At 40.4% G+C, this 27,347-nt stretch overlaps 2 protein-coding genes across 12 annotated transcripts in view; one reads left to right on the forward strand and one right to left on the reverse strand.

The window, feature by feature from the left end:
• nme9 (NME/NM23 family member 9) overlaps positions 1–2,858 on the reverse strand; it is a 65,175-nt gene extending 62,317 nt beyond the window's left edge. For 7 of the 9 annotated variants that reach the window (XR_007248007.2, XR_007248008.2, XR_007248006.2 and 4 more), the window contains exon 1: positions 2,744–2,858. The gene's annotated coding sequence lies outside the window, so the exon portion shown is untranslated. Of the gene's footprint in view, positions 1–2,732 lie in introns of all 9 variants that reach the window. The other 2 variants (XM_048535351.2, XM_048535352.2) reach the window with 1 other exon arrangement.
• A 5,106-nt stretch (positions 2,859–7,964) lies between these two features.
• The window catches only part of vps8 (VPS8 subunit of CORVET complex), a 537,289-nt gene continuing 517,906 nt past the window's right edge, over positions 7,965–27,347 (forward strand). For all 3 annotated transcript variants that reach the window (XM_048534818.2, XM_059647115.1, XM_048534821.2), the window contains exons 1-7: positions 7,965–8,150; positions 12,149–12,217; positions 13,801–13,931; positions 15,396–15,492; positions 17,125–17,157; positions 18,685–18,739; positions 26,947–27,071. In XM_048534818.2, coding sequence (XP_048390775.1) covers positions 8,079–8,150; positions 12,149–12,217; positions 13,801–13,931; positions 15,396–15,492; positions 17,125–17,157; positions 18,685–18,739; positions 26,947–27,071 — 582 coding nt within the window. In that variant the 5' untranslated portion in view covers positions 7,965–8,078. The remainder of the gene's footprint in view (positions 8,151–12,148; positions 12,218–13,800; positions 13,932–15,395; positions 15,493–17,124; positions 17,158–18,684; positions 18,740–26,946; positions 27,072–27,347) is intronic.

Here is a 27,347-nt window from a genome sequence, read left to right on the forward strand (position 1 = left end):
TCCACCGACCTTAGTGTCGTCTGCAAATTTACTAACCCATCCTTCTACGCCCTCATCCAGGTCATTTATAAAAATGACAAACACCAGTGGGCCCAACACCGACCCTTGCGGTACACCACTGAGGTCAATTCTGGACAGCTGGGATGTAAACTTCCACCTGTATCTACTATAAAGAATAAAATGTTTTGGATATTGAAATAACTGCGCAGAGGCTAATATCCTACCACCAAGTCACCCTTTATTTACATGTACACTGGCTGTGGCCAGCCAGCTCGGAGTCAGTCCCTGAAGTCAGCAGACTCTGAGTTAACACAGAAATGGGACCCAGAAGGTCAGCTTTTGTGCTCCTCTGATGCTGCCTGGCCTGCTGTGCTCCTCCAGCTCCACACTATGTAATCTCTGACTCCAGCATCTGCAGTTCTTACTATCACTGAGATGCTCTGAGTGCCTTGTTTATAATCTGTCGGACAAGGCTCCCTCAGTGGCCCATCCTCTTCTTCCAGCAGTACTGGTATCGAGACTACATACATCTCGGACTGTGGGGTTTCCTCAACACAAGATGCGGGGGGGGGGGGGGGGGGGGGCGGCGGTGAAGCTACAGTTCCTGACATGCCTTCTGGCTGGGCTGAGGGTCCGGGTATGTTTTGCTCCTGCCCCGTTTGCGAGGTAACAGCTTTCAGGTGATCCCTACATTTGCTCAGGTCCACCTCACCTACCTGAACTTTCTATGTCATGGGACCTGACCTCACATTGATCTTGCCTTATACCCTGGCCAGGCTATTTCCATGGCTCTGGCATCAAACTTCTTCCCCTGAGTTAAACTGTCTGTCTCACTCAGAGGAAGCATTTGTCCAGCATTGATGGTCCTGATGCCATTTAACACCCCCCACCTGGTCCAGAATATCAGGTTTAACCTGGTGCGGAGTTTTCTGTTCATTAGCAACTCTGCTGAACCTATCCCTGCATTTGTGTGAGGGTTGGTTCAATAATTGAACAGGAACTGGGACATCTTGGAATGTAGTGAAGCTGTAGGCTGTTTTTTTAAGCCTGTCTTCAATGTTTGGACCACTCTTTACGCCAGTCCATTGAATGATGGATGGTATGGAGCTGTCCAAACATGCCAAAGGCTATTGAACTTTAGGAAATACTTGAATTCCCTACAAGTAAGTGATGTCCCATTGTCCGTGACTAATATTTCCATGAGTCCGTGTATGGCGAACGAAGCTCGCAGCTCTTCAAATGCCTTCCCAGAGTTTGCTGAATTAACTCTGTGCATGTCCATCCACTTTGAACGGACATCCACAACGACCAGGAACATTGAGTCAGTGAAAGGACTGGCATAATTGGCATCTAACCGAGTCCAGGGTTGACTCAGCCACTCCCACGATGGTGGGGGCACTGCCAATGGCAATTTTTGTCCCTGTTGGCGTTCTGGGCACTGCCCCACCAAGGGCAGCTAAGTCTGCGTACAATGCTGGCCACCAGACATAACTTCTTGTTCAACATCTTCATTTTGGAAACCCCGAATGACCCTGATGGAGTCAGCCGGTATCTGGCAGCGACCTTTACTCTGGACAATCACTCTTGCTCACCACAATAATATGCCGTCCTCTATTGTGATCTGATCTCGCCAGGTCCAGAAAGGTTTCAGTTCTGGATGTAATGGCTCTTTTGTTTCCCCCTTTGCCACCTACGTTTTAGCTTGGCCAGGATGTGTTCGTTTTGCATCCACAGGTGAATATTGTCTGCGATGGACGGAATTGTGTCCAGAAAGTTGGAAACCAGAAGGGATTCTTCCAGGGAAGGCACCACCGGTGGAGTATCTGACTGTGGGAGGCCGCTCAAGGCATCTACGTAAGCCAGCTGGCCTCCGGGACTTTGTTCCAAATTGTAGGCATGGAGATAAGGGCCCAATGCTGAAATTGACCAAAAGTTATGGGTAGCACAGCCCTATCTTCTTTCAGTAACCCTAGCAGAGTCTTGTCCCCTGTAATGACAAATTCACATCTGTGAAGGTATTGGTGGAACTTTCTCACCCAAAGATGTCTGCCAAACCTTCTTTCTCTATCTCTATCTGGTATTTGCATTTGGCATGAGCCAAAGTCTGGGAAGCATACGCTATTGGGGTTTCCTGTTCGTTCAGCCACCGGTGAGCCAACACTACCCCAATACCGTATGGGGAGGCTTTGTATGTCAGCACCACTGCTCCCTTCAGATCATTGTGGACAACAATAGCTGTCTTCACTTCCCTAAAGGCTACTTAGCTACGTGACTATTTCCAAGGCTGACCCTTTTTCAATAGCAGTGTAAGGGTTCCAAGATAAATGTTACATAAATCTACAGTTATTCTGTTGTAACAATGTATAAAATCCATTCATTGATGGGCAAGGAAATAAAATGATAAATTGAAACAATGTTCTTAGGATTCGCTAACAAGTGTTTCCATTTCTGTTACTGCAGGATTATGAAACTTACCTGTCTGAAATCGCTTACGACTATTATTGCACGGAAGAAATTCTGGGTTAAAAATTTGAACATAAAATTCGATCTGGAAACTCCTTGGATTTCTAAACCAATTATTTAATTATAATGATTCCGTGGCACTTTGTCTTAAGCTGTAAAGTACAATGTTAAGACGGGTTGCAAACGAAAGCATACCAGCGCAGTGGGTGAATGTGTCTGAGCTGTGCTCGATTTGAGGCAGGCACTGAACAGGCTATTTGGAGTTTTACCTTTTTTTTACCTTGTTGTTGGGAGAGCAGTGATTCCCTGTCCCACCAGCACTTCGTGGACCCGTCCTTGCCGTCGGTAGTGTGAGGCCGGTTGCAATGTTACTTTGCACTGGCATCGCAGGAAATCCTCAGCTTTACAGGCGGAAATGTAAACTGCTGCGGGTTGCCTGGGTTTTCTGGCATGTGACGGGGTTGCTCAGGGAGCCAAACACTGTTTGTATCTTCATATCCTCTGTGCAGAGTGAGCTCCTGGTTGTTTGCACAAACAAGAATACAGCGGGTGTTGGAAATCTAAAATTCTCGACTCTTTGCATTACATTCGATTACTTTGACACATTGTAACGCCGAACTGTAGCGGTCTAACGGATGCAAATGAGTAACAGAAAACAAGTGACCGAATATTTGAGATAATGGGAACTGCAGATGCTGGAGAATCCGGCGTCTTTTCTGGTCGAGGCCTGAAACGTTTGCGCTCCTAAGATGCTGCTTGGCCTGCTGTGTTCATCCAGCTCCACACTTTGTTATCTCTTGACCGAATTACTTGCATTAGTAAAACAAACATAACTTTTTTTTACCATCTTTTCTTATCTCTGCTGAGAGCATTAATTTAAAACACGATCACAGGGATCTTGTGAATTTTATTTTATATCCAGAAGTACTCTTACATAACAACAGAATATCACCAAATCACTGTGACATTTTTTTCCTACTACCAGTAAAATCGCCCATACAGCCAATTAGATACGTGTATGCAAAGCTTTTTACGGGCAATGCAAGCGGACAATCAAAAGTGACAGAGGGCTAGGGGGAACAGGATCGGTCTAAATCAAAATGGATTTGGAGGGGCAATAAAACACCATACCCCTGCAGTGCCCACCTCTTTAAAGGCATTGAGAGCTCAGATGCACCCTCTACAATATCACCCAGGTCCGAATGTAACTACAGAAGTGGGGCAAATAGTTGGCATATATGATCCAACCCTGTGCATTTGTCTTATCTCTACCCACATTGATGCCATCTTTAGCAATCAAAAATGAAATGCCCTATTGGCTGTGGTTTTAATAACAATCAACTCATTATCTGTGTTTAGATACTTTCTAATGAACCTATTCAGTGATTTTGTTTTCCACACCTCTGGAGCAGATAGGTCTTGAATCCAGACCTAAAGTTGCATTTCACAGAATCACTAGAGTGTGGAAACAGGCCATACAGACCATCAACTCTACACAGACTCTTAGAAGAGCATCTCACGCAGACCCACTCCCCCACCCTGTTATTATAACCCTGCAATCCCCATGGCTAACCCACTTAGCCTGGACATCACTGATCACTGTGGCTAATTTCGCAAGGCCAAATCACCTACCTTCACATCTTTGGACTGTGGAAGGAAACCAAAGTACCCGGAGGAAACCCATGCAGACAAGGGGAGAATGTGCAAACTCTAGACAGACAATCACTCAAGGTTGGAATCAAACCCGGGTCCCTAGTGCTGTGAGCCAGCAGTGCTAACCAATGAGCCACCATGAGCCACAATCTTGGGACCAAACAATAATGCAGTATGACATCATACTCATGGTAGCAGCCCAAATAATCTCCATCACTGTACCAAACTATTACTGGTATATGTGAACTGCCATCTTTGTCAAATAGTAGGCCGTCTTCACTGCCATCTAGATTATTGCAACTAGTACAGTTCTTGAATGACTACAGAGCTGCCTTGTCATAGAATCATTCACTACTTGCCACATATTTGCTATCCTTTCATGCTCATTCACAATTTCTCACTCACTCACTCAGACTCCAGTGAAGGTGTGGGTAATTTGCCCTGCTGGTGTCAAGTTGCAGCTTCATGCACCCATCTGTTTGGTTACTCCTCTGGCATGGATGCTTTGCATGGGTTTTCTATCTAAAGGATCCAAGGGTTGTAATTGGCTTATAGACCTGCTTGGAGTCACAACTAGAAACAACTTTGATTTTGTCACCCTTCGTTTTGTGTTCTTAGTTACGCTCTTTCGATAAACAATTTTTCGTTCAATCAATTAAATACCATTAAATAAATTAAACAATAAATATTCCTCAAAGGGACACTAACAATGGTCAAATGCTCAAAGCAAAATTAACTTTAGATTAAAATGTCAATGTGGATGGAGATAATACATTGCAGTGCCAACTGGTTGTGGAAGGTCTCAAGCATACCAGCAAACAGCTCATCCTCCCTCTCCAAGGGCACCCAGTCACATAAAGAAACAAAATTGACACTGGGATAACATCGTATAGAGCTGGATGAACACAGCAGGCCAAGCAGCATCAGAGGAGCAGGCAGGCTGATGTTTTGGGTTCAGACCCTTCTTCAGAAATGGGGAGGGGAAGGGGATTCTGAAAGAAATAGAGAGAGGGGGAAGCAGGTAGAAGATGGATAAAGAAGAAGATAGGTGGAGACGAGGTAGACAAGTCAAAGAGGCAGGGTGAGTGTAGGTGGGGAGTTAGGGAGGGGATAGGTCAGTTCGGGGAGGATGGACAAGTCGAGGAGGCGGGATGAGGTTGGTGGGTAGGAGATGGGCTGGGGTTTGAGGTGGGAGAAATGGTTAGGGAGGCAGGGACTAGCTGGGTTGGCTTTGGGATGTGGTTGGGGGAGAGGATATTTTGAAGCTCGTGAAGTCCAAATTGACACCCTTGGGCTGCAGTTTCCCAAGCGAAACATGAGATGCTGTTCCTGCATAAAAATTGACAGTGGACTCAGCTATATACATCTACAACTGATCTCACAGTTCTGGAATTTGATTTCTTTAGAAGGTCATGTTCTGACCACTGCTTATTTAACCACAATTTCATCCCTTCTTCAATCACACATCCTTTAGGATGAACGTAGAAAAATCAAATTTTGAATTTCAATCTTAGATGTCATTTTTTTTCTGTAAAAGACCTGTAAGAATGCTGGGTTTTTTTTGCCGCCTGAACAACACACCATAACAACAATGTAGTGGGTCTTCTCATTACCAAATATTTTTCATTGAAAGATATTATGTGGCCTCCTGATTATTACAATATTTTCAGTTTTAATTTTAGACTTCTACCATCTGCAATATTTTGATTTTCTATTTGTGTTTTTATTAGTATTGTTTCAAAAGCTGTAATACCAACATTTTTATAAAGATTGCCAATATGCACAATTCCCCCTGACTTTTAATATTTCATTCATTGTGCAAACATCAAATGTGAAGGGGACTTTGTGTGTATTCCTCGTCGTTCCATACTCAAATAATTATTTTCCTTGCATTACTAGGAACCTATGAAATCCAAGTCTATTTGTTTCATATTTAGCTGTCTTCTTTTTTATTATGAGTTCTACACTGCGTGCTTCACCCATACATTTTCACAAGTCTGTGGATTGAGAATTTCTCCTGCCAAAATCTGTAATGGTATTTACAACTCTTTTTGTTTCATAAATGATTAGACATCCATTTTACCTGCGGTCCATTGTGCATATTTTCACCTTTTCTTCCCCTCATTGCTGTTCTGCAACATCCCCATGAAAAGTCTGTTGCCTTTTTCTATTGCCACTGTCTCTTCCTCTTGCCTTTTCTCTTAGTATAATTTCCTTAATGAGGTGGGAACAGAATATCTTTTAACTGCTCTATTTATATGCTTTATGATACACTTTCCAGTTTGAATTGGACAGTACAAGACACATTTTAATGTTTTAAATTCATTGATTTCATGTCAGATTTTCCACAAAAACAGACACTGTATCTTTCTGTTTCAGAGATAGCAGGAACTGCAGATACTGAAGAATCTGAGATAACAAGGTGTAGAGCTGAATGATCACAGCAGGCCAAGCAGCATCAGAGGAGCAGGAAGGCTGATGTTTTGAGCCATTTTCTGAAGGGTCTAGACCCGAAACGTCAGCCTTCCTGCTCCTCTGATGCTGCTTGGCCTGCTGTGTTCATTCAGCTCTACACCCTGTTATCTCACTGCTTACTACTGGTATGGTCATCGCTGTACGTAACTCTGAAACCAGTGATAATGCTGTCCATGATGGGGTAACCTTTGGACAAGAAGGTGCATGGCAATTAAGGAAACATTTTTCTTGAAAATCTGTGGACTATGGTTCAGAATATATGGGAAATGCATTCAACCACAGGCTTAATGGTAGTTACTGCGATAGCTATTTAAACATTACTGGACAATAGGGTCTCTCAAAGATATTTTTAACACCATGTTCAGGGATGTTATTACACATCTTTGGAGCAAGTGGGACCTGAACAAGAATCTCCTGGTTCAGAGATAAGACGCTTTCCATAAAGCCAATGAGGTTTCCTGAAAGAAGATATGCCTAAGCTCAAATAAATAAAACAAAAGTTGCTGGCAAGCTGAAGCAAGCACAGAAACTAGGAACATAGGAACAGAAGTAGGCCATTCAGTCACCCCTGCCTGCTCAACTGGTCAATGACATCATGTTGATCTATGGCTTAACTCCACATATCTGCCTTTGTCCCATATCCTGTAATGTGTGTTCAACAAAATTTATCTATCTCATATTTAAAATTAAAAAATGCATCTACTGCCACTTGTGAAAGAGTTCTAAATATCTATCACCCTTTGTCTATAGAAGTGCTTTCTAACATTGCTCCAGCACAAAACAAACTGTGTAAGCTGGAAATCAGAAACAAAATTTAAAAAAAATGCTGGATAAAAACTCAGCAAGTCTGGCAACATCCGTGGAGAAAAAGCAGAGTTCATATTTCGGGTTCGTCGCCCCTTCTTCAGTTTTCTCTCCACACATGCTGACAGACCTGCTGAGTTTTGTCTCTCTTGAACAGTCTGGCTCGAATTCTCAGACTATGCCCCCAAGTTCTTAAATTTTCAACCAGTGGCAACAGTTCATTATTATACCTTGGAGAAACTTAACATTTTACTCCACACTTGCTGCCAGACCTGTTGAGTTTCTCCAACATTTTAATTTCGTGTTTAAGCTCAATTTGAGCAAATCAGAGATCTAACTAACAACTTGAACTTAAAAGGTAATGTATGAATGCTATATTCAGGTGAAACCTGTCCCTGCAACGTTCCCCATGCACGGTTGTGTGTTCACCCCTGCGGGGAATCGCTGCAGCATTCTTCTGAGCCCTCCCTACAGGGCAGCTGTCAATCACAGCGCATGTAGATATCGGATTGGTCGAAACGGCTGTCGGTCAGATAGAGGGGCGGGGACATTGTCAGCGTGCGTGGGCGAGGCTGGGAGTGGGCCGGGCCGTCTTTGGTCGCCAGCCAGCGGCCAGTCTGTGGTCTCTGGGGACGTGAGACAGGGGGTTGGCGGCGGAGCGGGATCAGGGATCAGGGATCAGGATGTCGGAGTCGCCCGAGACTGGGAGCCTGGCTTCGGCTTCCTCCCAGCTCAACCTGACCGAGGCGGAGGGGGTGAGTAGAGGCTGGTGTGCAACTCGAACTCCAGCCCCAGGCCCCGGGGCCTGGTGATTGCCTTTACCCACTCCTTAGACCAAGTGACAGGTACCCACTCAGCATCCCGGTAGTACATTATTTGTCCCTTCTTCAATGCACATTGAGTCTGAGCTCCTGCAGTCATTCTCTCCAGGTACAAACCTGGAGTCAGGCTCAAACCTGCGTGCACTGTATCCTCCACACACATGGACACACAGAATTGTTGTCCTTCTCATTTGGGTCTTGATCCGGGTTTACATTACAGTGCCAAGCAGCAGGTGGGAGATGACCGCACCGTTGTCAGTGTAACTTAAGCAATGTTTTGACAGCTGACTGTGTAACTTGACCTTCTCTGGGACTGCGTTTGTGACCGTGATTCTGAAAGTGGCATAAAACTGATGCTGGTAATCAGAAACAAAAACAGGAATGGCTGGAAACGCTCAGTGGGTCTGGCTGCATCTATGGAGAGAAAGCAATATTTTCAGCAATTTCTGTTTGATACTGAATGTGGCATGTGGTGCATCTCAGAATAAAGTAGCTAAAGTAGCACCTCAACTTGGTTAATAAAGACCAAAAGAACTGAGAATGCTGTAAATCAGGAATGAAAACAAAGTTGCTGGAAGAGCTCAGCAGGTCTGGCAGCATCTGTGGAGGGGAAAACAAAATTAACGTTTTGGGTCTGGTGACCCTTCCTCAGAACTGGTTACCTCATTTTGGTTAACAGGGTGTAGAGCTGGATGAACACAACAGGCCAAGCAGCATCAGCTCCTCTGATGCTGCTTGGCCTGCTGTGTTCACCCAGCTCTACACCTTGTTGTCTCAGATTGTCCAGCATTTGCTGTTCCTACTATCACCTCAGTTTAGTTACCTGGCTCAATGGTGAACTCCATGAATACCAATTTTCTGAAATTGTGAAACTCTGAAATCCAATTCAGGCCTCTTCATTATCACTGACTTTAATCAGTTCACCATTGGCTACCTGGACTGTAGCTTCTGAAATATGGTCCATAAACCTCTGATTTTCATCCTCACTTTGTTCCTTTAAGACACCTCTTAAAACCTACTTGTAGAACCTCCACCCGCTCTTATATCTTTTGTGACTCAGTGTCTTATGTAGCTATTTAAAACTCAAGATAAGTGTCTTAGGATGGTTAGTTATCATCAAGATGCAATATAAATGGTGGTTGATTTTCTCTAGATGACTGTCTGGTACAACAATTGAGCAAAGATTCAGGGATAGCGTATTCATAATTATGTATTTTTGTAGCTCCAGCATTAACTGGTTTCTCAGGGTTTTGCTTTCACTTTCATTTTTTTTGTGTTGTTGTGTGTGTAATTGTGCAAATGTATGCCATCATCTGTGTTTCTGTTGTTTGCATGCCCTGATGTCAGCTGTTTGGATTGAATAAAACATTGAAAAAGTTGAATGACCGCTGAAGTGTTCCCTGACTGGAAGGGAATACTCCTGCCTGGTGTTTGTTTGTTTGTTTGTTCGGCATGGTGTTTGTTCATCTGTCATCGTAGCATCTGTACGGTCTTGCTAATATACTATGCTTCGGGGCATCCTTTCCTGCAGTGTACGAGGTGGACAACATTGGCAGAGCCACATGTGTAGGTACCATGTATATGGTGGGTGTTGTTCCCATGTGTGATAGCAGCATCCATGTCGGTGATCTGGCACCTCTTGCACAGGTTGCTGTGGCAGGCCGTGTGGTGTTGTGGTTGATGTTTTCCTGAAGGCTGGGTAGTTTTCAGTGAAGGTTAGGCTTTTGTTTGAAGGCAAGAATTGGAGGTGTAGGGATGATCTTGGTGAGATGCTCATCATTGATGACCTGTTGAATGCTGCAAAGAACTTGACGTTTCTCCGGTCCAGGGAAGTACTGAACAATGAAAGGTACTTTATCGTTGTGACCCATGTCTGTCATCTGAGGAGGTCGTTGTGGTTTTTAGTGATGGCACGTTGGAACCAGTGATCGATGAGTTGAGCAACATATCCTGTTCCAATTATGGCATCTTTTAGTGTTTGTTGGTGTCTGTCATATTCTTCCTCATGAGTAGATCCTGTGTGTGAGCACGTCTTGGCCATGGGCGATGGCTATTTCAATATGTTCAAGGTGGAAGCTAGAGAAGTAAAGCATTGTGAGGTTATCTATGGGCTTGCAGTAGAGTAAACTTCTCTCATTATTGTACAGTTGAGTTTGGGGTGAAGAAAGCTGTGTTTCAGCTTCATGTCCTTAAAAGTGACATGCAGTTTCCACCAGAGATGAATGATGATCCTACCACTAGCCTTATTGTCCCCTGTTTTGTCCCTGATTCCCCAATGACTTTTTCAGCCTTCACACATTTCTGTTCTGCTCCTTTATTGTTGTTAATTTTCCTCATTTACCCCAAAGCCCATGATTTTGTGAGTTGTCATGCCCTTGTTGGTGATACATTCTCATCATAGTGAGAATGTATGAGAGACTCCCTTACTCCTCATGCTCCTGCGGCTCCATGTCCCTACTATGCTATATGAGATTCTAACCTTCTGTCTTGAATCTCCCACCTTCATTATTACCATTCATTCAGCCATCCAGCTCCAATCTTGAGTTTCCCGCTTTCCCATGACTCCATGGACTGCTTCCTAACAAACCCTGGATTGTCAATACCCGAACACCAAAGAGAGACTTGGGTGGCAAAACTATGAATGCACTTTGACTCTCAGCAGTGCTAGCTGCCGTTAGTAGTGTGCTTGATTTTAATGGGAGGCAGTGGCCTGGTGATATTGTCCCTGGACCCGGGTTTGAATCCCGCCACAGCAGATGGGAGAATTTGAATTCAATTTTTAAAATTCCTGGAATTGAGCGTCTAATGGTAACCGTGAACCCATTGTCGATGGTTGGAAAAACTCATTTGGCTCAGTAATGTCCTTTAGGAAAGGAAACTCCCATCCTACCTGGTCTGGCGTACATGTGACTATAGACCCACGGCAGTGTGGTTGACTCTTAACTGTCCTTTTAATAACTAGCCTGCAATGTCCTCATCCTGTGAATGAATGAAATAAAAATCAAAAGACATCTTTATTCGTTGAGACTATCCCACTGGCGCACTGTGAGAATATCATCCTGGTACCAAGGAGTAGGTTGACTGAATTTTCCTGTCTTGTATTATTATCATCCACTAGAGCCTATTCTTCATAGTGCTGTCTAGATAGGAGTTACTTGACAGTGATCAGGATGGCCTGTTTACACAAGCAATGCAGAAAGACAGTCTGCTGTTGATCCATGATTAATCCTGTAGGTTAAAATAAAACTCACATTGCACACATGTCTGTGAAGTATTTTGTGTTTTGGGTGGCAAAACTATTCTGTTCAGAGACTTTATGATGTTAGAATTGTAGTGTTGTACTATGTTATACTGGCATTCAACAAAGGATTTGTGCTTCTGAGCTCAGGCTGAATTCATAACCTCTGCTGTGTGCTGTGGATGGGGTTCCTCACTGGCATTGAGAAGAGTATTTGAGGGAGTGCTACCCTGAAATCACCTAGTTTCACTGAATCCTGGGACGTTTTCTGCAGGAACACCAAAGAAGGAGTGTGCGTTTTTATTTTTAAAATGTGTACTCCGAACTCTTAATGTTCGTATTTGCACATTTGAGAATTTTGTTGAAATTGCATTGTTCCAAAAGGTGGACTTGTCCAAATAGGTTTTGCTGCTAATTGAATACTCATATTTGATCAGATTGACCATTCCTGTGCAAGATGCTGCAGTATCTGTTCCAGAAAGATAGAATTATTGTGGTAGTATTAACTCCATATTTAAAGAGGGCATGGCATCATTGTATAGCCTAGTCTAGTAATCGCACTGTGTTTGTGAGTAGTGTCAAAGGCATTTCATGTTACAATAGTTGCAATGCTGACCTTGTTGGTGTTTTTAATGTGATCACTTATTCAAAGATGATTTCATCAAAAAATGAATTTCTCGTTTTTTTTGTGCAGATTGATGACAAGGAGTTTGATATTCCCCAAGTCGATACTCCACCTACTCTAGAAAGTATACTGAATGAGGTAAGCCCTGTGCTTAGATTGAGATAGTTAGACCTTTTTAAAGGCTGGATAACAAATATTTCATCTTGTGTTCTTTGTAATTGTAAATTAAGGAGAGGATCATGGAAGGGGGTCAGTAAGTTACTACTCTTCTGAAAGCGGTTGTGAAATTGGCTGATTTAAAAAAAAACACATTTCCTGAAATCCACATTCCACCGATCTGCAAATAAAAACTGTAGCATAATGTTTGCCTGAGGCCTCCCCAGAATTCCTAAAGGCTTTGGTCGTGATTTCTTGTCCACTTTCCTTCATTTCGTGCATGTAGTTTGCGATGTTTTAAAGTTGCATAACAAACGATTACAAAAGCTACAATGCTAAGGTCACCGGAGAAGTGCTGGTGTGGTGGGGGGGGGGAGAAGGAATGGACTGCACTGCCTGGTCATAGGCTGTCAAGAGTTGCCACTCTGTGACAGTTCTTTGGAGTCTAGAGTGGAAAAGTTGTGCTTCCTGGTCCCACAGGCTAGCTGTACTCCCTAACACAGTTTCAGCGTGCATCCTTCCCCAAGGTCAGAAGGCTGTCTGGTGTGTCTCCATGACAGGTGGAAATTCTACCATACCAGAGATGTATGTTGATTCTGTGAAAATGGAAAATCTGAATTTGTATTTGCCGTGCTCAAAAGTGTGAATGGCAAGTTAGGTATTCTAAGAAAGTTTAATGTAATTAGTGTAGTTAAATAAAAATATTGAGATTTCCCTGCAATGCTGCGTGGGTTATGCATTCTTACCAGCCGTTGACACTGCAATCCACAATTATTGAGAAACGTATCAAAGGACAGAATATGGATAAGTGCTCAGAGAAATGTATCATCTTTTGTGTCAAGAAATTTCATCAATCTAATTTGATTAATGTACGTACGTGAAGAATGCCCATTTTTTCGTTGTGGAACCACATTGCACCATGTGTGTGTTTGTGTTATCAGTGCTCCCTCTTCACTCCCGTGTTATTCAGGTTTCCTTGTTCACTGACAAAGTACTGTACCCTATCTTAAACAATCACATGACACCATATTTAGGAAGTGGAGCAGCTACAGGAGGCAAAAGAGGAATCGCTTTATTTTGTGTGTGATTTTAACTCTGGGTGAGAATAAGATCTGTGCTAGGATTACAGTAGCATTGTGGTTGTGTTTCTAGACTAATGATCTAGAGATGTGAATTGAAATTTGACCACTGAAGCAGGCAGATTTCAATTCAAAAAGTAAAATCTGAAATGAAAAACTAGTGTCGGTAATGAAGGCCATGAAAGTAGCGATTAATGTAAAAGCCCATCTGGTTCACTAGCATCCTTTTAGGGAAATAAGCTTGCAATCCTTTTCTGGTTTAGCTTCTATAGCACCAGCCCGTTTGAAATGGTCTAGCAAGCTACTCGGTTTTACTCAAAAAGGAAGTTCACCATCAATTTCTTAAGGCCACTTAAGAACAAGCCTAAATGGCTTTGTCAGTGATGCCTCCGTCTGTGAATGAATTAACTAAAGAAGTGAGGTAAGACAAAAATATACATAAACTGTAAAGCCTTTTCTCTTTCTGTGATTTCCATCCCCATGCAGACGGAAGATGAAGATGAATCATTTATATTGGAGGATCCAGCCCTCTTGAATATGGACAGCATTGATACGCATTCGGGTGAAACTTCATCTCTTGCTAGTTCTGATAGTGGAGACAGAACGAATTTAAAGCGGTAAGAGTTTACAGGAAGCATTAAATTATTTTTATTCGATAAATTAGAATTGATGAGGTGAAAAAGTACTAAAACTTCTTGGAAATCATTTGTATTGAAATTAAAATTAACAGTGCCTTTACTTTGTGTGTAAGTTTTCTTACTGAGTTTTAAATTGATTAGCAATCTCTATTTTAACTACTGATGGCTCTCCTGCTTGTTACTGTACCATGAACTATACATTTAATAGGCACCCTGATGGACGATGTAATGAACGGCCAGTGAGCCTACAAACTGAAATCTACTCAATGAGTTAGCTTTAAGCAGAATAATAAATACCTGGGAGTCTATCAAACACTGTGACCTCACTAAAGGTTTAAATGTTTAGTGCATGGAATAATTGTTTGTATTAAGAATAACAAATAGGAAATGAATCAGAGTCTGGAATTTAATTAGGTGTAGAAGAAGAGTCTAGGCCTGAAACGTCTGCCTTTCTGCTCCCCTGATGCTGCTTGGCTTGCTGTGTTCATCCAGCTCTGCACCTTGTTATCTTGATTCTCCAGCGTCTGCAGTTCCTGCTATCTCTGGAATTTAATTGATGTGTTTCTTGATGTGTCTGGGGCAGCTTTGTAACTCAGTGGTTAGCACTGCTGCCTCACAGCATTGGGGTCCAGGTTTGATTCCAGCCTCTGGTGACTGTCTGTGTGGAATTTGCACATTCTCCATGTCTATTTGGGTGTCCTCCAGCTGTTCTGGTTTCCTCTAGCAGTCCAAAGATGTGCAGGTTGGTTGGCTTGGCCATGCTAAATTGCCCATAGTGTGTTGGGTAGCTCGATTAGCCATGGGAAACGCAGGATTCTGGGGTAGGGTCCGTCCGGGTGGCATGCTGTTCGGAGGGTCAGAGGGCCGCATGGTCTGCTTCCAGACTGAAGAGATTCTCTGGTTCTTGCAAGTCACAGGTACTTGTTAAAAGAATAACGATGCAGTAATCTTACATATATCTTATATTACCTATTTGCATGATTGTCTGCTTTCTCCATAATTACACTGACCATGATTTTTACAAAAGTTGAGTGACAAACCATTTGTATTAATTGTAAGGATTTCAGAAAATTGAACCACTCTTATCATTCTTGCTCACAACAAATCTTGGGCTGGATCATTACAGGTTCCTGCCTTCTATTTTACCAATGGGAATCTACTTTGGGAATGGAGGCAAAATATTTGAAACTTGATGTTAATAGAAGCTATGATTTTTAAAAAAACTTCATATTTGTCAAAGGATTATAATGACACTTCAACTGTGAAGTAAGTTGCGTAATGCCTGCTGTTGACTTCTGCAACAGATACAGTCACTGGCCTTGGTTGACATTATAATTTCTTTTAAAATGTGGGTGAGTTAGTGACAGAATAAAGTAAAGCCAGGAAGATGCGCATCTCACTGCTATTTTTTCCCCTCCTTTATTAACCAATGGCATCATCCAGAAGGAAAAAAATTTCAGATGCTAACTCAGGCGTTCATGGTTCGGTTGTACGACGATCAGTCCTTAAAGGAGTTTCTGCGCAAGTGGTGTCTGCAGCAGTAAGTATCTCTCTTTGCTTCTCTGGAAATTATTTTACATATTTCCTCGGTGATGGAGAAAGATGCAAGGAATTGTGTCTTTTGGCTAAGCATGGTTTGGTTCCTACTTCATTGTAAGTCTCGTGTGTTGGTCGTGATATCTGTTTTCCTGTTTTTGGTCGAAGGAACCTGGAGAGTCAATACAACATAACGGGTAATATGCTAAAGGATGTGCAGGAGTGGAGAGAACTAGTTGCATTTGTGAGTAAGTCAATAAAGGTGGCAGGACAGGCAGAGCTAGCTGTTAAAGCCACGCAGCATTGCCAGCTTCATTAAACAGGGCATAGAGTACAAGCGCAGGGAGATTATGGTGAACTCAGATAGGACACTGATTAGATATCAGCTGGAGTATTCTGTTCACTTTTGGAATATTCTATAGGAAGAACGCTAATGCATTGAAGAGAGTGCAGAAGAGGTTTCCAAGGATGAGAATCTTCACTTATGATGATAGAGTAGAGACTTGTGTTTTTGTTTTGGGAAAGGAGAATAAAATATTTGATACAACTTTCAAAATATTGAGGGGTCTATATGGAGTAGAGAGAAATTGTTCTTGCTCATAAAAAGATTGAAAACCAGGAAATTATGTTTTTAAAGTATTTTGCAAACTAAACAGACATGAAGCGAATAAAAACCCTGTGACAGGTGAGTAAAAACATTTTCTCATAGTGAATAGTTAGAGTCTGTAATGCACTACCTGGAAGTGTGGTGAAGGAAAGTTCAATTGAGATCCTTGAGAGGGCATTGGATGATTATTTTATTTAAACAATGCTCATGGCTTTAGGGAAACGCGGTAGATTTTCTCATAAATGGGCTAATTTCCTCCTGCACTATAATATTTTGTAAATTGGAATCAGAAGGAGAGGCAAAAAAATGGTTAAAACCAATTCATATTTTTGTCATCTTCAGCAATTAAAACTTGATGGAATAAAATTCCAGACTTGTAACAGTTAATTTTCAATACCTGTAAATAACATCAGATTCATTGTTAAATGGGTAAGAACGTTAAGAATAAGTTTCCTTTCAACCTTCCCACGGTATCCCTACATCCATTATTAACCAAATCTTGATTGGTTTTTGTCTTGCATATACCCAGTTTCGTGTTCTCTGTCTTGTGGGTTTGAAAATACCATGAGGTCCGTTACCTTTTAACTGAGTGACGAAATTTCATTACTTGGACAGAAATGGACAGGACTTAATTATTTGTAATGCATTTATCTTGCATTTTCCACACAAGTAGAGTATCTTCAAGATGTTAAATGTGTTTAATTTGGAGGCAGACAGCAAGGTAATGCTTTTATGAAGCTAACAGTTGAATAGCACGACAGGGACAGAAAGCTTTGGATTTCTATTTTCAGCTGTATATTTAACACTAATATTTACACCTGAATACTAGTAAGCATCATTAATCCTACCATCATTGACAGAAATGTCTGGTTTGTTATCTTGTGTATAACTTACACATCCTCCTGTTTAGTGATCTGATATTTGTTTTTTAATTTAGTCACATTAATGACACTGTGCATTTTGAATACATTTGTTAGTCAGTGCGGTGGGATTATTCCTTAGTCAAAATTTCAACATTTTATTTTACAGGATAGAGTAGATGCAGGATTGCCCACTGCTGTTGTAAGTACAAGACTGCACAATCATACAAGCCTAAATGATTATACTGATATAAACATTTTATTAAAGCATAGAATTTACATATATGTGTCAGTCAGCAAATGGGAATTATTGAGAGGCAAGTGAAATTGGTTATTTTATGAGCTGGATCTGTTTAAAATAATGACAACACAAGGTATGATTGTAAGTTAATGAAAATTTGTGCTTTTAATTTTCCGTATAGAGCATATTACAGTGGTCAGACAATAATTAAGTGGTTAATGTCTTTAGTTGCTGAGTAGCTCAGAGGACTCAATGTTTATTTAACCTATGCCTCTTTCACCTGCCAATTAGCAGTCGTTGGGCTATTAAATGGAAGGACCACTATTGTGTTCAGCTGTCTGCCTCAAAACCAGACTGGTATTTGCACTATGTGATTGGTGAACGTTTGTTTCTTCTGACAGTAGTTTTGATTTGATGTGATTTCATCGTTTTTCTCAACATTGGTTTCAGAGAATCTCCCCAGCAAAACTGTGTTGAAAATGTTTTACACTAGCTGTCGATGCCTTTTGTCAAAATCCAGGATGTTAGCTTTCCAGTTCTGTTTATTCCAATGAACCATATACCATGAAACTCTCAAACCTCCTGTCTGACACTTCTGAATATGTGTTTAATGCATACTTAACTGGGTTGGACACTACCACTGCACCTCTTTTATAGTTACTTTAACGAACTTGTTCAGAGATATTACTACACACCTCTGGAACAGGTGGGATTTGAACCCAAGCGTCCTAGCTCAGAGGTAGGGATGCTACCCCAACACCACAAGAGTTCTTTATATGTGCATATATTTTCATATACATTTGATAGCTCCCAAGTATTTTAACATCCTAATAACAGAATTAGATACCATGAGGAGAGATGCTTATTAATGTTGCTGTGGCCTGAGAATACCTGGTTCCATTTTCAGACTGGCTCATCTCAAAGCAATGCTTAGCTTTGGAGTCAGGCCTTCTAACAGTGCATTTTCAAACAGCACTCAGTGCTGTGACTTGTATGAAGGGAGGCAAAGGTTGAAACAGAATTCACTAGTTATTTTTGGGGGGATTTTGTTTTTGAATGGAGCTTAAAAGTAGGAAATGAATTAAAGCAACATAACTAGAATCGATGGAACTTTCTTTTAAATTCACTCGTGGGGCATTGCTGGTTGGGCCAGCATTTACTGAGTCTCTAGTTGCCCTTGAGAAGGTGGTGATTAGCTCCCTTTTTGAACCACTGTGTTCCATCTGCTGTGGGTAGACCCATGATGCTATTAGGAATTGAACTCCAGGATTTTGACCCAATGACACTGAAGGAACAGCGATATGTTTCCAAGTCTGGTCGGTAGGTGATTTGGAGGCAAATTGCAAGCGGCGTGTTCTGATATCCTTAGAAATTATGGTATTTGAAGTGCTCAGGATTTCATCTTTGCTGGAACAGGAAAAAACATTTTGAAGCCAAGAATTTCTAAATGTACTTGTTTATTTTTAAAAACCCTTTTTGGTTCTCTAGGTTGTATCAAATGTAATAGCAGTGGGAACATCACATGGACTGTCACTTGTATTTGGTAAGGTAGAAATCTTCCACCGTCTTTCTAACCGTTCATTTACTTGAAGTGAAAAACAAATGATGGTTGTAGTATTGAACTGAAAATTCTTCTACCTGCTAATAATCTGCATTCTGAACTCTGCTTAAGCCTGTGTTGTGATGTATTTTCAGGAACTCTTGCCTGCATTTACAATTTAACGATGCAAATTTATGTTGCATGTTACTTTAGTAGTTCTCTTGAAAATTGTACAAAAATAATTAATGGGGACTGTTGCTTCAGTTGTGTAATTATAGCAAATTGTTGCTGTAGGAGGACATGGCATGGATTCTTGCAGAACCCATGATATTTTGTCCAATAAAGTGAGCACTAGAAAATATGGGCTGTGGATTTTTGATTTTCTAATATGTTACTTGTGGAGGTGTTGGAGGGGGGGGCATCCTGACAGGACTTGATTGTGGAATTTGCCCAAATATTAAGATGGTTTCCTTTGAAATAGCTTAAGAAAGTCTCTGATATTTAAAAAAATCCTGATCATGTGTTGTCTTTTTTTTCGCACATTGATCACACACATGTCCTCTATGCACGTACCTGTAGGTTCTCGGCTTATGTGGCCTTTTAAATTGGTTGCGCTGAGTTGGGTGAAGGTAACTTCCCTCACTGATTTTGCACAATCACTGTGGGGAACTATCCAGTTACCACTTGCACAAGATTGAGAGATCAATAGAGTAGATCAGCAATTCTTATATTTCAATTGGATTTTGAAAAATGAGTGTCATGGGCATGGGGTAATGCTATTTTGGCAACACTCTGTCATGACCATTTTGCAGTTGGAATCTGAAATTCAGGATTGTCAACATAACTCCAAATTTCCATGTGCGTTCCAGAACAGAAAGTAACAGTAAATAAAAATGCAAGTGCATTGGATTCCCTTTGATTTTGCAACATGTATAATGGAAAGTATTTTGCGTGAGATCACATTTTAATTTTTAGATTACATTTCTATATTAGAAGGCTTCTGGTCCAAGTAGACTGAATGATGTGGTGTTGCGCTTTTAGGATAAACAAAGTGATCTGTATTCTAAAATTAGAGCTGATTGAGAAACCAGTAACAAACGATTATTATTCATTTAAATAATAATTTGCATCATCACTATGAATGCATTGCTTTTGGAGTACAATGATTTGTGATGTGCGCTATTCTGTTTGTCATTTTCACTGTACTTGAAGTGTGAGCTTCGCTTAGTATTGTGGACTTGTGCCACTGAATCAGACGTTTGCATGTTCAAAGCTCATTTCAGAATGTGTGACTGCATAATTTTATGCTGCCAGGAACGTAGAGTCTTAAGGAGATGCAGCAATGCTGTCTTTTAAATGAAATTCTGTTTTCTGTTTTAGATACAAAAAAAGTTCAGTACTGCTTTTTACAGAGAGAGTAAAATGTTTCCAAACCAATTTTTCTCCCATAAATGACCATATCAGAATTAATTATTCAGTCTGTCATCTCTGTGAGATCTTTGTATGAAAGCTGGATGATATTTTTGTTCAAAAGAAAAGTACTCCAAAAGTAATTTGGGGAAGCATTTTGAGATTGTGTAAAGTAACGTAATGTGGTTGCATACGTCCAACTTTTTTTTTCTGATTATGAAGCACAAGTGTGTACAATGATATGACTTGTTTGCATTCTTTTGATGTGAAATAATACATTTATGGAAGGTAATTTAGCTGCTTGTATTTTCTCTTGACTTTGTACAGAGATGCTTCCTGTAATATTGCGCCATCCTTTCTGATTTGCTGTTTTTCTTCTGTGTGCAGAGTGTTATGTTCTCCTATTATAGAGAAAAGGTTTATCAGTTTTTTAGTGATGTATGCTGATGATGCTGAACACTGACTTGTGGTCTCTTCTTTCTCCTCCTGTCCTCGTGGATATAATAGGAAAAGGTACAGAACACAGAGTTGTGGGTGTACCTTGGGGTTTGCTTGTTTTTATTATAGACAATTTGCTGCTTCCATAAACAGCACGAAATGGGATTGTGTCTGCTGGTATCATAGGTTGCAAAATTCTTAAGAATATTGTCCATGAATTTGATCTGTTTTCAATCTGTTCAGATGTTTTTACTATGCAAATACAATGGGTATATACCATAGGTGAACAATATGTATAAAGGAATTCTAACCACAATATTCAGGTTTCTGATCTTTATATTCTTTATTGTAAATGTTGAGAAAGTAATGATATTTTCTTTTTAATCTGGATTTAAACCCAAAAGATAGAAGGCGCTGGGGATAATTTTATTATTATCATAACAGGAGAGCACTGGCCCAGAAAAAAAAACAACTTTGATTTGCCTAGTAGCTTTAAAATTGAAGCAATCAGTAGAGCACACAATTCACTGCTTGCACCCTTCAGTTGTTTTTATTTGTTAAATGTCTGCAAAACTCCTGGAAAAAAAAAGTGAAGGTGTAATATTCACCTTTCAGGACAGCCTCTTCCAAACTCGCCACTCTGTGTAAATTATACATTCATATGTCTGATTTGTTCATTCATCTCGCCTATTTCATCTTTGTTCACTGCACTCTTTTTGCCATTTTTAAGGCAATGCAATCTACATCCCCCTACCATAACTGGCTGGTCAGTTGAACCTGAACAGTCCACTTCTGTTAACTGAATGTTTCTTAATTCAAATTACTGTGTAATTTCTTTTGGAATACAAAGTAAGCTTCAAATAAGAGGAAATATACTTGAATAAGGTCTGCTATTAATCCTGCCTTTTCTGTTACAAGTCAACTTGGCTTCTACAGATCTCTTTGTAGTTGGATGTTTACCTGTGGGTATTAGATATGGAGCTAGTTCATCCTTCTCAATGCCACAACATCCTTCCTGAAATATTATGACCAAAGCACATTCAACGTTACATCTTGTATTCCATATTCTATGCAGCCCAAGATCCTATTGGCCAAATGATTCTGCGGCACAGCAATTGTTGCTGCTGCACACTGTACTGTTGGTTTCAGTGATGAATAATAGGAAGAATTACATTTGTTACCATACGTTTGTAACATTTTGCAGCTGTAATACTCCTTTACTGCCAAGCATAGCCATATGCTTCCTGCACAGAATTGATGAATTAGCTGTTACTATAGATTTGGAGTGAGAGGAAGAGTAGTAGATTGTTGTTGGTAAATTTTGACATATTTGAAATTATTGTATGTTGCGTTTTCTCATAAAACAGCTTCTTTCAACCATTGCTAAAGTTTTGTTAAAATAATTGTAGAATGAATGATATTCTGGCAGTGTAAGAATTTTATCTCCTTGAATAGCTGTTAGTGGTTTTGTTACTGGTCTCTTGTGCTGATTTTCTGGACATCTCAATTTCTGCTCAAGAATTTTTTTCAAGATTCAAGCAAAAACAAAGTACTTAATTATCAACAGATTTATTTTTGTAAATGATTTTTTTCAAATGAATTATATGCTTTAAAATGCTTGCAGTATCTGTGCAAGAGAGAGTAGCAGTAGTTTGTTGATATAAAAGCTGTTTGTTTAAAAAAAAATTCTCATTTAGGATGCTCGCGTGTAAGTTAGATTGCAACAATGTGACAGATTTGAAGTTCACCTAATTTATAAAATGCAATGGTATAATCTGATATTGCAGATTTTCACCACATTAAGGCCATTTCCTCCATACTTTAATTCAAATTTATTTCCATCACATACCTGCTTTCTAATATTGACCTTTTTTATTATTCAGTCATGCAATGTAAGTTTTTATTGCCCATTTCCAATGCTCTTGAAAAGTTGGTGGTGAGCTGTCTTCTTGAATCCCTAGAGTCCATTTGGTAATGGTACCCTACAGTGCTGTCAGGAAGGGAATTCCAGGACTTGACCCAGCAACACTGAAGAAACAGATATATTTTCAAGGCGACATAGTGAGAACTTGGAGAGGAATGTGCAAGTGGAGGTGTTTTCATGTAACTTCTGTCTTTGTTCTTCTACATAGCAGTGATCATGGGTTTGGGCCATGCTATCGAAAGAAACTTGATTCATTTCTGCAGCGTATCTTGTAGGTACGAGCAGCGGTCTGCATTGTGCATTGGTGTAGACCATTTCTCCACCTCTCTCACAGAGAAGGGCTTTAGATCACAATGCTTCTCCAAAATTTGCTGTTAATTAGAAAACTGTTATATTTTAAATGAAGTTGGATAATATCTCAAAAGAAGGAATGTAAAAAACAATGAAAGCAAAATATTGTGTATACTAGAGCTCTGAAATATAAGTTGGTAGCCCTGGAGAAACTCGGTAGATCGAGGAGCATTGGTGAAGAGATTATGCATTTTTGAAATAAGAATAGAACACATTCAAAAGTTCTGACCGATGAGGCAGCATCTATTGGGAGATAAATGGGTAATATTTCAGGTCACTTATCTGCTGAGTATTTCTGGCATTTCTGTGTATATATTTGAAATCTTGGCTTTGGTTTCAGAACTAGAAATTGAAATGGTCCAGTGAAAACCTTTAAGATTAGATTAGATTCCCTACAGTGTGATAACAGGCCCTTCAGCCCAACAAGTCCACACTGCTGCTTGAAGCATCCTACCCAGACCCATCCCCTTATAACCCACACACCCCTGAACTCTACAGGCAATTTAGCATGGCCAATCCACCTAGCCTGCACATCTTTGGACTGTGGGAGAAAGCCGCTGCACTGATAGTTGTGGCACATTGCAGATCACAAGCCTCTAGTCTGAAAAGCGCCACCATAAGTCTCCTTCTTTCAACCCAATTTTGTATTCAGTTGGCTAGCTCCCCCAGAGACATGTGATCTCACCTTACTGACTAGTCTGCCATGCAGAACCTTGTCAAATGCTTTACTGAAGTCCATAAAGACAATATCTCCAGCTGTGACTTCATCAATCTTCTTTGGCACCTCTTCAAAAAATACTCAATCAAGCTGGAACAAAAACAAAGTTGCTGGAAAAGCTCTGCAGGTCTGGCAGCATCTGTGAAGGACAAAACAGAGTTAATGTTTCAAAATGTTAACTCTGTTTTTTCCTTCACAGATGGTACCAGACCTGCTGAGCTTTTCCAACAACTTTGATTTTGTTCTTGATTTACAGCATCTGCAGTTCTTTTGGCTTTCAATCAAGCTGGAGTTGATTTCCCATGCACAAAGAAATGCTAACTATCCCTAATCAACCCTTGCCTTTCCAAATGCATGTAACCCCTGTGCTTCAGAATCCCCTCCAACGACTTATCCAGCATGGATATACGGTTCACCTTATAGTTCCCTGTAGCCTTTCTTAAATAATGGCACCACCTTAATCAACCTCCAGTCTTGCAGCACCTCATCTGTGGCTATTGATAGTAGAGATGTCTCAATAAGGGGGTCTAGTAAGGGGTCTCTTGCCTGGCTCCCCACAAAGTTCTAGGAAACATCTGATCAGGTCCCAAGGACTTTTTCTACCCGTATGCATTTTAAGACCTCCAGGACCTCCTCTTCTGTAAGATGGGCACTTTTCAAGATTTCACTACTTATTTCCCCAGGTTTTCTGGCTCTAATGACCTCTCCACAGTGAATACTGACATGAAATACTGGTTTAGTATCTCATCAGTCTCCTTTGGTTCCGCACGTAGATGGCCTTGTTGATCATGGAGGGGCCTTATTCTCTCCATAGTTATTCTTCTGCCCTTGATGTATTTGTAGAATATCTTTGGATTTTCCAGAACTCCATTTGCCAAAGCTGTCTCATGCCCCCTTTTCCCCTCTCGATTTCCCTCCAATGTATACTGTTATTGCCCTTATACCCTTAAAGGGATTCACTTGATACTAGCTGTCTGTATCTGATAAATGGCCCCTTCCTTTATTTTTGACCAGATCCTCAATTTCTCCAGACATCCAGCATTCCATTCACCTACCAGCCTTGCCCTTCACTCAAATAGAAACATACTGTCTCTGAACTCTCATTATTTCATTCTTAAGGCCCTCCCACTTCCCAACTCTCTCTTTACCTGTGAATAGCATCCCCCAAACAACTATTGAATGTTCTTGTCTAATACCATCAAAATTGGCCTTACTCCAATTTAGAATTTTAACTTTTGGTTATGTCTGTCCTTTTCCATAACAATTTTTGAAACATAGAATTATGATCACTTACCTTAAGGTGCTTTCCCATTCTTATCTGTCACTTGCCCTGCCTTATTTCCCAAAAGAAGATCAAGAATTGCTCCTTCCCAGGTAGCTACACCCACAAGTCCAATAAGAATATTTTCTTCCACACACATAACAAATTCCTCCCCATTCAAGCCCCTAGCTCTGTAACAGTCCCAGCCTATGTTTGGAAAGTTACAATCCCCTATCATTTCAACTTCACTTTCCTTACAGATGTCTCAGATCTCCTCCTTACATATTTATTTCTCAACTTCCTGCTAACTATTGGGAGGCCTTTAATATAATCCCAACATTGTGATCATCCCTTTCTTATTTTTAAGTTCCACCCACATAACTTCACTGGACCATGTCCCAGGAATAACCTCCCTAACTAGAGCAATAATATAAAGCCTTATCAAAAGTGCTACTTCTCTTCCTCTCTTGCCTCCTTTTCTATCCTTCCTACAGCACTTGTACGCCAGAACATTAAACTGCCAGTCCCCTCCATCTCTGAGCCACATTTCTGTAGTTAATACAGTATCTATGATGAATATCTTACCTTGCTTTCAACCTAAATTGGCATTTTTAATTTTGTAAAAAAATGCAATGAAGTTTTAGGTTGGAAAATCAGAAGTTAATTGTCCATGTTTATGGCTACTTCTGAGTCAAACCATGAATTGCAGGCTTACAGAAGAAAGTGAAAATAAAAAAAAGGCAAAAATCTAAAATAGAAGGTAAAATGTCTACTTTGCTCAGGATTTATAGTAGGATAATGGATGCTAAAGAAGACTTTTAAGATTTCTAGTTGAAAAAAGGATTGTTTCCACCCAAACGTGTGATTACCACATGGTACTGTTTTTATATTTGCTTTTTTTTAAACTCTACTCGTTTTTTTAGAAATGTGGACAACAATAGGCCATTTAGGTTATCAAGTCATTTTCTTCCAGTTCTGCAATTCATTCTTTCATGGAATGTACTCATCTCATGAAATGTTTTAGAACATTTACCCCACTCTTCTCCTGAAAGTAAATTGAGACAGAATGCAGATTAAGTTTCAGTTGTTGCTGAGCACACAGCTATCTCGCCTCTGAATAATAAGGTTGTGGGTTCACACGTCACTTTAGAGCATGTATTCTGAACTGAGTTTGGTGCTTTAGTGCAGTAGTGTTGCACTACTAGAGCAGTTGTCTTTCGGACAGGATGTTAAATAAAATCTGCCTTTACATGTACGCATAAAAGATCTCTTGAGGAGTAGGCGTGTGCTTGTTTCCTAGACAACATTAGAATTTTTTATGGTTTGGATACAAATTCAGTTTTAGCCTTCAGAATGGAATTGGATTAATATTTGGAAAAGGCAAATGATTGAATATGGGGAAGGGAAGTAGGAGTGGGACCAGCTAGAATGTTCTTTGAAAGAACTTGGGTCAAATGGCCTCATTATGTGCTGTACTTCTCTGTTATTCTATGATTTATCCCGCCAGCAGCATCTAAAAATCAGATGGTTTGCTCGTTTATTTCACTACAGTGGCACAAGTGTGCTGCCTTCACTTGCCCATTATGTTTCACACATTACAACAGCGACTACAATTTAGAACTGACTATAATTCATATGTTGGAAAAAGATAGACTTCAGGGATCTTGAAAGGTGTTCTATAAATGCAGTGAATTTCTTCAGTTGCATGCCTATCTTGCGCACCTTTGCTGGGGTTGTGGAAAGTAGTTTATTAGAAATAACCACTGTCATAACATTAAATATACTGTTTTTAATCACGAGGTCCCTTATCAAACCATGCAACTTCTTCCAAATAGAATTAATAAATTTTATTTTTGCTATGTATTCAGTTTTATAAGAAACTCAAAGACCTTGTGGGCAAAATCTTTTCCTTGGGAGTTTAACATCTGATATTCTCTGCTGTTCTTTGAAGCAAAGGTTGCTCTAAGAAGTCCTATAAAATTTAAATTGAGCTACTAATTGGATGCATGAGTGGTACCTGTGGTGTTCTGTGCACAGCCTTAGAAGAGAGAGATGTGTAACTAAGTGATAAAGTTTCCTTCTGTTTCTGAGAGGTGTTTGACTTTCAGATCCAAATCAGGCTCTGCGGTTGTGTCTGGGGAGCACAGCAGTTGGGGCTCAATATGGAGCGGTGTCTGCGCTTAGTATCAACAGTGATTGCACACGGCTCCTCTGTGGTTTTGCTAAAGGACAGGTAAACTTACTTCATGTATCATTGTTATTTGTTTTGTAACAGGAATATGAGTCAAAAGTAGATTTCGGTGAGGCATTGACCCAGTGGCTCATTTGTTATACTATTAGCCCAGAGAGCTGGGTAACGTCCTGGGGACTGGGTTTGAATTCCACCATGGCAGATGGTAAAATGTGAAATCAATAAAAATATCTGGAGTTAAGAATCTAATTATCACCATGAAACCATTGTTGATTGTTGGGAAATAAAATCATCTGGTCCACTAATATTCTTTCGGGA

This window comes from Stegostoma tigrinum, chromosome 7 (assembly GCF_030684315.1).
Source record: "Stegostoma tigrinum isolate sSteTig4 chromosome 7, sSteTig4.hap1, whole genome shotgun sequence".
Lineage (NCBI taxonomy): Eukaryota > Metazoa > Chordata > Chondrichthyes > Orectolobiformes > Stegostomatidae > Stegostoma > Stegostoma tigrinum.